The following is a 13,275-nucleotide window of genomic DNA, read 5'->3' as shown; positions in this document are numbered from 1 at the left end:
AATTTTTATTTGGTTTTCAAAAGAAATAGTATACAAGCAGTATATTATAAAAGTTGTAATGTAAGAATCTTACGGTACATCAATGCAGGATGGTTTATACATACAGGTTTGGTATAATTATTATGCAATAGTGATACATGATTCATAACTTACAAGTACCTTAAAGGATACCCGAAGTGACATGTGACATGATGCGATAGACATGTATATGTACAGTGCCTAGCACACAAATAACTATGCTGGGTTCCTATTCTTTCTTTCTCTGTCTGAAAGAGTTAAATATCAGGTATGTAAGTGGCTGACTCAGTCCTGATTCAGACAGGAAGTGACTAGTGTGGCCCTCACTGATAAGAAATTCCAACTATAAAACACTTTCCTAGCAGAAAATGGCTTCTGAGAGCAAAAAGAGAGATGAAAAGGGGAATTTCTTATCAGTGAGGGTCACACTGTAGTCTCTTCCTGTCTGAGTCAGGACTGAGTCAGCCACTTACAGTATATACCTGATATTTAACTCTTTCAGGCAGAGAAAGAAAAAAAGGAACACAGCCTAGTTATTTGGGTGCTAGGCACTGTACATACACATGTCTATCTCATCATGTCACATGTCACTTCGGGTATCCTATAAAGATTCAGATGTAAAGTTTACTATGTAAAAGTGGGATTGCCCTTGGCAAGGGAATGGGCCAGTTAATAATGTAAGCAACCATAAAGGAAGAGTGTAAGCCCTGACTCCCTGGGTTGTTCCCAGCACATTATTATTATTATTATTATTATTATTATTTATATATAAAGTGTCAACATATTCCGTGGCGTTGTACAATATAAGAAAGCAAACAAGGGATACATAATGATATACATCAAATACGAACACTGGTACAAAATACAGCACTGGTGATTACAATAGCAGATGTAACATGATGACTAAAATGTATAAATGTAGATGGAAGTCAGGGGTCGCATCTTCCCCAAAATGTGAGAGCAAAGAGGCCATTCTTGTTTTAACACATAACATGAAACATAAGATCAACCTTAATTGGTCTATAGTAATGTGTCGTACTAGTATCTCTGGTAAGAGGTTGCAAATGCTGTTAACCTGCTAAGCGGTCTGGACGAGCTCAGCTCGTCCAGTACCGCCGGAGCCTGCCGCTCAGGCCCTGCTGGGCCGATTTGGCTCAAATAAAAAGCAGCACACGCAGCCGGCACTTTGCCAGCCGCGTGTGCTGCCTGATCGCCGCTGCAGTGCAGCGATCCACCGCATGCAGCGGCGAAAGAGGGTCCCCCCAGCCGCCTGAGCCCAGCGTAGCCGGAACAAAAAGTTCCGGCCAGCGCTAAGGGCTGGATCGGAGGCGGCTGACGTCAGGACGTCGGCTGACGTCACTCCGCTCGTCGCCATGGCGACGAGGTAAGCGAAACACGGAAGGCCGCTCATTGCACTTCTGGCCGCCGGAGGCGATCGGAAGAACGCCTCCGGAGCGTCCTCTAGTGGGCTTTCATGCAGCCAACTTTCAGTTGGCTGCATGAAATAGTTTTTTTTTTTATTAAAAAAAAACCCTCCCGCAGCCTCCCTGGCGATCTTAATAGAACGCCAGGCAGGTTAAGCCCCATCTACATGGTACAATTTTCCACCAGATCCACCAGTGATCTGTTAAGAAATGTCATCGTGCGAAGACGTCCAAATTGTTTCTGATCACATTTTTTGATCGATTTTGTGTTAAGTACTCACAATCAATTGCAAAATTGATCGGAATCCGATCGGACCAGTCAGAATTTATCTAATAGATCCATCGTTCTGACGGAAAATTGTACCATGTGCATGGGGCTTAAAGAGACACTGAAGCGAAAAAAAATACATGATATAATGAATTGGTTGTGTACTATGAATAATTACTAGAAGATTAGCAGCAAAGAAAATATTCTCATACTTTTATTTTCAGGTATATAGTGTTTTTTCTAACATTGCATCACTCTATAATATGTCCAGATTACACAACACTCAGCATTCAAAATGAGTCTTTCAGAGCAGTCTGTGAAGTAATAAACTCTTCTCTGCTAGAGGAAAAGTAAACAGTTCAATTACAGTTGAGATAATAAAAGTCAGATAACGGCCCTCTCCACGACTAAGTTGGTCGGAGAGCTTAATAGCTTTTTTGCATAGAGATAACAACTGGAGTTTCTCAACTCTTCCTGCACTGGAAACAATTAGACTGATGTATCTGATCTTAATGTTTTTTTTCTTAGCTGTACTACACATACAAATCATAATATCATCATTTTTTTTTTCGCTTCAGTGTCTCTTTAAAACAGCGCAGGAGATTTGGGCACAGCCGGCGCCACCATAGGCCGTCATAGGAATTACAGCTATAATGGCACTGAGTGAGTAATTTGGGAGCCGTCAAATGATGGAGCTCAAATTACTTTTAAACTCTGTAATTTGGCCTCCAGCAATAGCTGGAAGGCGAATTGCATCATTCCCCATCATCCACGGCGACCTGGAGGGGAAATAGTAAATAACGTCGCCGCACCACTGGGACTTGTGCAGGAGCAGGGTAAGCTGTATATCGGCTTTATCCTGCGCCCAAATCTCCCGGCGGCTATTTCATAGGTATACAACAGGTTGCCAGTCCCCTAGAGATACATTATAATCTCGTTATAGTAAAATGACCAGGAAAAGTGATTTACTATATCAGAAGATTTCTATATCAGAAGTTGTCCTAGAAATGGCCCAGCATGCCCTGGTACATTCTCTGCTGCACAGGAGCAGCTCTGTCCTCCCATTGGAGGTACAGTACAAGCACTTGTCCTAGAAATGGCCCAGCATGCCCTGGTACATTCTCTGCTGCACAGGAGCAGCTCTGTCCTCCCATTGGGGATACAGTACAAACACTTGTCCTAGAAATGGCCCAGCATGCCCTGGTGCATTATCTGCTGCACAGGAGCAGCTCTGTCCTCCCATTGGAGGTACAGTACAAGCACTTGTCCTAGAAATATCCCAGCATGCCCTGGTGCATTCTCTGCTGCACAGGAGCAGCTCTGTCCTCCCATTGGAGGTACAGTACAAGCACTTGTCCTAGAAATGGCCCAGCATGCCCTGGTACATTCTCTGCTGCACAGTAGCAGCTCTGTCCTCCCATTGGAGATACAGTACAAGCACTAGTCCTAGAAATATCCCAGCATGCCCTAGTACATTCTCTGCTGCACAGGATCAGCTCTGTCCTCCCATTGGAGATACAGTACAAGCACTTGTCCTAGTAATGGCCCAGCATGCCCTGGTACAATCTCTGCTGCACAGGAGCAGCTCTGTCCTCCCATTGGAGGTACAGTACAAGCACCTGTCCTAGAAATATCCCAGCATGCCCTGGTACATTCTCAGCTGCAAAGAACCAGCTCTGTCCTCCCATTGGAGGTACAGTACAAGCACTTGTCCTAGAAATGGCCCAGCATGCCCTGGTACATTCTCAGCTGCACAGGAGCAGCTCTGTCCTCCCATTGGAGGTACAGTACAAGCACTTGTCCTAGAAATGTCCCAACATGCCCTGGTACATTCTCTGCTGCACAGGAGCAGCCCTGTCCTCCTATTGGAGGTACAGTACAAGCACTTGTCCTAGAAATGGCCCAGCATGCCCTGGTACAATCTCTGCTGCACAGGAGCAGCTCTGTCCTCCCATTGGAGGTACAGTACAAGCACTTGTCCTAGAAATGGCCCAGCATGCTCTGGTACATTCTCTGCTGCACAGGAGCAGCCCTGTCCTCCTATTGGAGGTACAGTACAAGCACTTGTCCTAGAAATGGCCCAGCATGCCCTGGTACAATCTCTGCTGCACAGAAGCAGCTCTGTCCTCCCATTGGAGGTACAGTACAAGCACTTGTCCTAGAAATATCCCAGCATGCCTTGGTACATTCTCAGCTGCAAAGAACCAGCTCTGTCCTCCCATTGGAGGTACAGTACAAGCACTTGTCCTAGAAATGGCCCAGCATGCCCTGGTACAATCTCTGCTGCACAGGAGCAGCTCTGTCCTCCCATTGGAGGTGCAGTACAAGCACTTGTCCTAGAAATATCCCAGCATGCCCTGGTACATTCTCAGCTGCAAAGAACCAGCTCTGTCCTCCCATTGGAGGTACAGTACAAGCACTTGTCCTAGAAATGGCCCAGCATGCCCTGGTACATTCCCTGCTGCCCAGGAGCAGCTCTTTCCTCCCATTGGAAGTACAGTACAAGCACTTGTCCTAGAAATGGCCCAGCATGCCCTGGTACAATCTCTGTTGCACAGGAGCAGCTCTGTCCTCCCATTGGAGGTACAGTACAAGCACTTGTCCTAGAAATATCCCAGCATGCCCTGGTACATTCTCAGCTGCAAAGAACCAGCTCTGTCCTCCTATTGGAGGTACAGTACAAGCACTTGTCCTAGAAATGGCCCAGCATGCCCTGGTACAATCTCTGCTGCACAGGAGCAGCTCTGTCCTCCCATTGGAGGTGCAGTACAAGCACTTGTCCTAGAAATATCCCAGCATGCCCTGGTACATTCTCAGCTGCAAAGAACCAGCTCTGTCCTCCCATTGGAGGTACAGTACAAGCACTTGTCCTAGAAATGGCCCAGCATGCCCTGGTACATTCCCTGCTGCCCAGGAGCAGCTCTTTCCTCCCATTGGAAGTACAGTACAAGCACTTGTCCTAGAAATGGCCCAGCATGCCCTGGTACAATCTCTGCTGCACAGGAGCAGCTCTGTCCTCCCATTGGAGGTACAGTACAAGCACTTGTCCTAGAAATATCCCAGCATGCCCTGGTACATTCTCAGCTGCAAAGAACCAGCTCTGTCCTCCCATTGGAGGTACAGTACAAGCACTTGTTCTAGAAATGGCCCAGCATGCCCTGGTATATTCTCTGCTGCACAGGAGCAGCTCTGTCCTCCCATTGGAGATACAGTACAAGCACTTGTCCTAGAAATGGCCCAGCATGCCCTGGTACATTCTCTGCTGCACAGGAGCAGCTCTGTCCTCCCATTGGAAGTACAGTACAAGCAAGTGCACATTTTGGTGGGTTACACGGTTAAGTATACCTTAGGGCTGCAGAGCCAGGCTGGACAAATTGCTGGTACAGCATTCAGGGCTCCTTAAAAAAAACGCAGCTGTCACTGAAAAGAGGCAGCCAATCGCTTCCTGTGAGTGGCTCTGATACCTTCATGGTCCGGACATGCAGCAGCCTGAAGAGAGCAGACTACCATGGGTTTCACACGGACATATGACCCACTTTTTACTATATCCAGAGTCAGCGTCACGTAGGGGCCAAAAAAACATGCTTACTATAACAGAAGTTTTATTATATCCCTGTTTACTATATCAGGTGTTGCTCCCATAGAACTATAACGGAGATTGTCTGGGACCTGGAGAACCCAAATGTTTACTATACCCAAGTTTATTATAATGAGACTGTAGTAAAACAAAATAAAAAAAACTATCTTAACTTTAATAAACAAATGGAAAAGGGGAAAGGGGGGGGGGGCATAAGGGGAAGGTGGAAACCAGGAGGGAAATTGGATACAAATCCTAGAATTCTGAGCTTAGAGCAGTGAGCTTGTTATACTATATTATCAAACAGAGTCGGTACTGAAAAGTCATTATTAGAACATTGATGAAAATAAACAATAGGAAGAGAGTCTGATGTAGATCCAGGTCTGAGATGGAGGATTGCTTATTTATACAGCCTAGAGTCAGGAAGGATCTTGTTCCATTGAGGAGCTTTCTGAAGGAAGGCAGGTAGACAGTTGATTCTAATGGCAAGACGTTTTTCAGCGTGAAGATAAAAATCCACTTTGGCCTCAATTCACTCAGCTTTATCAAACACTTTATCAAACGTTTGCTAATTTACCTCATGGGTAAAATCTAAGGTGTTACACAGTACAGTGTATATTTAGTGAATGTTTTATCGAGAAAACCTCCAATAAATCTATAACACCTTAGTGAATTGAAAATTTGATTTTACCCATGAAGTAAATTAGCAAACGTTTGATAAAGTGTTTGATAAAGCTCTGTGAATTGAGGCCTTTGCATATGAGTTCCTGTATCGTAGGTATGTGTGTGGATTTCCAATTCTCAGCTAGAGGGGATTTACTTGATGCACAAAAGTGGGAAATGATAGATCTTTAGTTTATGGAGTTCTCAGCAACATGTATGTGAAGGAGGGTCATTTGTGGAGTGAGTCTTCCTGTTTGACTGAGAATGTCTTCATACTCACCTCGGGTTCCCTTTAAGTCACTAACAACATCTACCACTCATGGTCCAGATGGTTCTACACCCCCCTCCCCCCATTATAATACATTTGTTTTTTTGTGACATTTTGGTTACTCCCCTCCCCACTTTGTAAAATTATATTCTTTGTGGTAGCAAATTTCCCCCAGAGATGCTGTCTGCTTCTCTTACCCTCATCCCAAAACCCGGGGCCAACCACAGTCTCCTGCTGGTTTCCACCCAATTTCAATACTTAAAGTGGATCTGAGATAAACTTTTACTCATTGCATAGTTGTGTCCCTTTTATATAGTTTATAGGGCATTCCTCATGCCAAATACTTTTTTTTTTGTTTTAATACCCTAATTCCCTATAAACTAAACAAGCCCCGCCCACAGCTTCTCCAGTGCCTTGTCACTCTGAGACCCATGTAGCAAGGGCTTATGGGAGCTCAGTCTGGGCAACCGGAGGAAGAGGTGTTACTAACGAGAGATTTTAGAGGCAGAGGGGAGGAGAGGGGAGTGATGTTTTCACAGGCTGAGGGGTGGAGATACAGAGCAGCTTACCTGTGTAATGATCACAATCAGAACATGGCCGCTGTCATTGTATCACAGGAAGAAATAATCGTATACTGTTGAAGCTGTGTGCAGCTAGATGTTCTGTGTAAACCATTTAAACTTTAAAGGATACCACAACTGACATGTGGCATAATGAGATAGACATGGGTATGTACAGTGCCTAGCACACAAATAACTATGCTGTGTTCCTTTTTTTCTTTCTCTGCCTGAAAGAGGTAAATATCAGGTATGTAAGTGGCTGACTCAGTCCTGACTCAGACAGGAAGTGACTACAGTGTGACCCTCACTGATAAGAATTTCCCCCTTTTTTATCCCTTTCTTGCTCTCAGAAGCCATTTTCTTCTAGGAAAGTGTTTTATAGTTGAAATTTCTTATCAGTGAAGGTCACACTGTAGTCACTTCCTGTCTGAGTCAGGACTGAGTCAGCCACTTACATACCTGATATTTACCTCTTTCAGGCAGAGAAAGAAAAAAAGGAACACAGCATAGTTATTTGTGTGCTAGGCACTGTACATACCCATGTCTATCTCATTATGCCACATGTCAGTTGTGGTATCCTTTAAGTAAGATATATAGACAAGTTACTTGTTATAGTTACTTTTTCATCTCGGATCCGCTTTAATAATGATATTTAGGTTTTCGCCAAGATCCTGGCTCAGAGATTGGGGTTGGTAGTTGGGCATTTGGTTACAGACAATCAGATGGGTTTGTTCCAGGATGGCAGGGGTATGATAATGGGAGACTTGCTGTTCATATAGTACAAGATGCTGAGCTAACAAATCCCAGGTTACTGCTGTTGGGTCTTCATATCTGTAAGGCCTTCAACTCTGTTTATTGGCAGTATATGGCTACTTCATTCTGGAGTGTCTGGCTCTCTAGCCCATAATATTGGTCGTTATAGCCCTGTATGATGATTAAGGTTTCTTACTAGTGTGAGATCTCTCATGTCTGACAAGATCTCCTTTGGTTCCAAAACATTTCCCACACTCAGCACACGAATAGGGCTTTTCACCAGTGTGAGATCTCTCATGTTTGACAAGATCTCCTTTGGCTCCAAAACATTTCCCACACTCAGCACATGAATGGGGCTTTTCACCAGTGTGAAATTTCTCATGTTTGGCAAGATAGGATTGATCACCAAAACATTTCCCACACTTAGTACATGAGTAGGGCTTTTCACCAGTGTGAGATCTCTCATGTCTGACAAGGTCTCCTTTGGCTCCAAAACATTTTCCACACTCAGAACATGAATAGTGCTTTTCACCAGTGTGGGATTTCTTATGTAAGGCAAGGCTTGATTTATACCCAAAACATTTCCCACACTCAGCACATGTATAGGGCTTCTCACCAGTATGAGATTTCTTATGTATGACAAGATGTGATTTCTGTCCAAAACATTTCCCACACTCAGCACATGAATAGGGCTTCTCCCCAGTGTGATATCTCTTATGTTTGCCAAGGTCTCCTTTGTCTCCAAAACATTTCCCGCACTCAGAACACGGATAGGGCTTCTCACCAGTGTGAGATCTTTTATGTCTGATGAAATTTGTTTTATACAGAAAACAATTTCCACACTCAACACATTGATAGGGCTTCTCACCAGTGTGAGATTTCTCATGTCTGCCAAGATATGCTTTATGTGCAAAACATTTCCCACACTCAGCACAAGAATATGGCTTCTCACCAGTGTGAGATCGCTCATGACTAACAAGCTGTGATTTATCTATATAACATTTCCCACACTCAGCACATGCATAGGGCTTCTCACCAGTGTGAGATTTTACATGTCTTACAAGTGCTGATTTCTCTACAAAACACTTCCCACACTCGGTACATGAATATGGCTTCACACCACTGTGATTATTGCTCTGATGTCTGGCAAGATGTGCTTTCCTAGCAAAACATTTCCCACACTCAGCACATGAATAGGGCTTCACACCAGTGTGACATCTCTCATGTTCAACAAGATGTGATTTTCTCAGAAAACATTTCCCACACTCAGCACATGAATAGGGCTTCTCACCAGTGTGACATCGCATATGTTTGTAAAGGCTTGATTGCTGCCCAAAACATTTCCCACACTCATCACATGAATAGGGCTTCTCACCAGTGTGAGATCTCTCGTGTATGACGAGATGTGATTTCCATGCATAACATTTCCCACAGGTGGAACAGGAATGAGACCCTCCAGCAGGGGGAGTGCTGTGCTGGGTATGAGGCCCCTCAGGGTTAGCCAGATGAGGGGAGGAGTCTGGGGGAATATTTGGCATCACCAGGATATCTGTAGGAGACTCTTGTCCAATGTCATCATCATCCGTTGTACAGTCTGTGGATACAGAGAGATGAGTCTCTGAGAGGTTCTTGATGCTGGGACTCCGTCCTGCAAATAGAGAAACATCATCACTTCCTGTTAGAGAATTCTGACGGGAGGAACAATTATCATTGGGAAGGGTCAGTGAGCTGCTGATACTTCCATGTTGTTGCAGCTTATGTAGATTGGAAATGGACCAAATGCAGCAGCTGCATAACTCTGAGATGGTGCAAGTTGTATGCTAATTATATGCAGAGTTATTTGATCCTATCTACACAAAGTATTGGCCACACATGGAAACGCAGTAAATTGAAGAGCTTGATGAGACAATGGAAGCAAGGCGTTACTCCTGTGACAACAGATTTAACTTCAGTTAGGAGGAGGAGATAAGATCATAAAACTTAACTTTTAATAAATAGTAAAGTGAACCTCTAGCCTAAAAATCTACTCAGCAGCACTGAGAAGGCTTGGTGTTTCAGTTTCACAGCATCAGAACTTTGTTTTTCTTACCCAAGCCTCATTTCAAGCCGCACAGAAGAAAACTGCCCGGGCATTTTTCCCCTGATGCTGTGCAAAGCATGATGGGGTTTCTGATGTTGTTGTTCTTCTTCTGCTGTTTTGGCACACTTTTTTTTTTTTAAATTCGAGATTTGAAGCCTAGCGCGTGCAGCTGGGAGGGGTGATCAGGACGCAGGACAGTTGGAACGGTGTCCCATGCTCCTTGTCACCTCCTTTCAACCAAAAAGATGGCTGCCCCCATGAAAAAGATGGCTGCCCTCATGAAATGAAAAACATTTGCCGGTTCTTTTAAAACATTGTCGGTAAGAGATTATATTACCTATCTATTTTAATTAACATAACTAATGTAACTTAATGACAGAACGTTTGTTTAGGCTGAAGTTTCCCTTTAAATTAACAGACTTGTTGGTTGCAGTAATAAAATCAATTTTGTGAAACGACAGTGGCAGTGGGTTGGGGTACAGTCACTAATAATTAATCCCCAATATATCAGGAGAGAGGGGTCCACCACAACTCACACTGCTATGTATCTAATAAACACACCACTCTATATGAAACACCCTACATGTTTCACCCTCTCAAAGGGGGCTTCGTCAGGGGTAACAGAAAGTGCTCAGTGCCAGAGTGCCTAATGCTAAAGTGTAATATACCTACGTAACAATGATTATGACTTATTTTATTAGCACAACCAACAAGTCTTTTATCTTAATATTTATTAAAAAATAAGTTTTATGATCTTATCTCCTCCAACTAAGGTTAACTCTTGTGTATTCAGAGAAATCAGGTGTGTGTATTTTCTATATTTTTTGGTGTCCTGACACCCTTACCTTGAGGGAGGACAATTTCTCTATCCAATCAAGAGCTACCGTTACTAATTATGACGGGCCTTCCTGGATAGCATACCAGATATAGATAGTTTTATTGCTGAGGCAAAGCAAGTGTGCTCATGTTCAGAAGAGGAAACAGCTTTCCAATCCACCCCTCCACCCCCACTGAATTCTGAAATTGTTGAAGCTTTTCGGAGACTATTTAACATAAATACGAAATACGAAATTTAGCAACCACTTACAAATATGTTGTTAATCATCAGCCTCAATGACTATGTACTTGGGAAAGCTGAAATGTCTTTGTTATCTAAGAGTCTCACATTCATCTCTACCTCTGACTTTGATTTATTTTACACTTGATATGTTCTAGGAGGATTTGTATTTCTTTTAGAAACCACAACAACCTTTTGCAGTAGAAAAATAGCTTAATTCACTTTATTGGCACATTTTATTTTTAGATTCTTTGATACAAGGGTCTGGTGAAGGGCGTAACTTGCTTGAAACGAACTTGTATAGCTGCCTTTGTAGTATAAGATGATACTCAGGATTCATTCACAACATCAAGCCAGATATCTGTTCCCACTGTCTTTCGAAGAATCTTTATCCTGAATAAGTGATTGAAATACTGGATGAAACTTCATACAAAAAGGATCACATTTTTGTGTCAAAGTAAATTAAGCTATTTTTGTACTGCAAAACGTTGTGGTTTCTAGAAGGAATGCAAGTCCTCATAGAACATATTGAGAGTCAAGTCTGGGTGTTGTGGACTATCGTTTGTGGGACGAAAACGGTCTTCGCCCTTCCGTTTGAAAGGACTTTTCCCAAATATACAGATACAAGTCTGATTTATTTGAGGCAGAAAAGGACATCAACCTGTTTTCTAGAAAATTGGCCATACATAAGTACATGAACTCACCAACAATGAAGTCCAAATGGGAGAAAGATAGCGGGGAAAGGACAGTGATGGTTTTAAATAACCTTTTGGAGGAGAATAGAACGGGTGACATAAGGGACTGCAGAAAAGTGACTTAGCCGCCAAAAGCAAATTCTGTCCCTCAATAAGAACATCTCCATCTATATAAATTTGTGTTGACGTGGTGAAAAAAAAAAAGAGTTGGAGGCAATCAGAAAATCAAAGTAAAAGTGAACAGACAGCCCTTGAAAAGCTGATGAAAAAATATGATCTAATAATAAAAAAAAAATCAGACAACAGGGGCAATATTGTATTCCTCTCTAGGGAAAATGGGCAGCGAGCGCTGCTATGTAAGGCATACATGGTGGCTGCTCCTTCACATTAAGCTGCACTGCTTTAGCAGTGCAGCTTAATGAATACAGCCCAATATGTGAAAGTGTGTATGAACTTGTTTTAAAGAGACACTGAAGCAAAAAAAAAAAATATATATAATATAATGAATTGGTTGTGTAGTATTTTTTTTTTCAAACAACTGGAAGCTTTACTGAAGAGCGCAGTGGACATTTTTTTGAATGACCGGTTGGCAGCTAATGTTGCCGACAGCACTAAGCACTCTGGCACTGAGCACTTTCTGTTACCCCTGACGTAGCCCCCCTTTGAGGGGGTGAAACATGTAGGGGTTTTTCATGTAGGGTGGTACGTTTATTAGAAACATAGCAGTGAGAGTTGTGGTGGACCCCTCTCTCCTGATATATTGGGGATTAATTCTTAGTGACTGTACCACAACCCACTGCCACTGTCTTTTCACAAAAATGATTTTATTACCGCAACCAACAAGCCTGTTATCTTATTTATTAAGAGTTAGGTTTTATGATCTTATCTCCTCCAACTAAGGTTAAATCTTGTGTAGTCACAGAAATCAGGTGTGTGTATTTTGTATCTGTGCTATGTTTGTAGAGCAAGGTGGTGTCACTTACACATTCCTATTACCATTGTAGCCACGTGTCACTCATATGTCACTCATATGTCACTCAATTGTGCAAATAGAGATATTGTGACGTTACACAACACTAAGTTATAGGAGCTGCGAGGTGGAGGAATTATCCATTTATGTCATGGAGACACAAAACCACCAATACTTCTGTAGCTGGAGATAAATACACACATATATACTCCCAGTGTTCTCCCCAGATTTTTTTTCCAGCCGGATAGCATGAAAAAGTTGCTGGGTGGGGCGAGATGAGAGAATGCAGGGTTGGTGCTCCTGTGAGCAACGCCGCTTACAGCAGAGGAGAAGGTGAGCCGATGACAGCCGGATGCTCACCAAAATTTGCCGGGTGGAGTACCTGGCTAAAAGAGCCTGGGGAGAACACTGTACTCCTATATATAACAATAATATTTTTATAGTGCTTTTCTCCTTGGGGACACAAAGTGCTGTGACCTGCGTTATGCAGTCTCAAAGGCTTGGGAGAAGAGGCACGTTTTAGCCTTTTTTTAAAGCTGTCCAGAGAAGGAGCCTCTCGTACTGATTGTGGAAGTGAGTTCCATAGAGTAGGGGCTGCATAGGAAAAGGCCCGAGCACCAAATATTAAATGTATCCTGGGAATAACCAGATTCACCCTACTGGCAGAGTGGAGGGTGCGAGGAGGGGCATAAAGTTCCAATAGATCCGCTATGTATTTGGGTCCCATGTGGTTTAGAGCCTTGAATGTCAGCAGGCAGATCTTAAAATGGATTCTCCACTTTACTGGCAACCAGTGAAGATTTTACAGTACTGGGGAGACGTGTGAGCTGCAGGGGGGCATTGCAGTACAGGGAAGATGTGAGAGCTGCGGGGGGCATTGCAGTGCTGGGGAGATGTGTGAGCTGCTGGGGGGGGGGGGCATTGCAGTACTGGGGAGGTGTG

The 13,275-nt window shown here is 43.4% G+C and overlaps 1 protein-coding gene across 1 annotated transcript in view; it reads right to left on the bottom strand.

The window, feature by feature from the left end:
• The window catches only part of LOC137537194 (zinc finger protein 850-like), a 113,236-nt gene that overhangs the window by 75,914 nt on the left and 24,047 nt on the right, over positions 1-13,275 (bottom strand). The window contains exon 3 of the mRNA XM_068259304.1: positions 7,716-9,179. Coding sequence (XP_068115405.1) covers positions 7,716-9,179 — 1,464 coding nt within the window. The remainder of the gene's footprint in view (positions 1-7,715; positions 9,180-13,275) is intronic.

This window comes from Hyperolius riggenbachi, chromosome 10 (genome assembly GCF_040937935.1).
Source record: "Hyperolius riggenbachi isolate aHypRig1 chromosome 10, aHypRig1.pri, whole genome shotgun sequence".
Lineage (NCBI taxonomy): Eukaryota > Metazoa > Chordata > Amphibia > Anura > Hyperoliidae > Hyperolius > Hyperolius riggenbachi.
The sequence above is the reverse complement of the archived record's forward strand: the minus strand, read 5'-3'. Positions and strand labels throughout refer to the sequence as shown.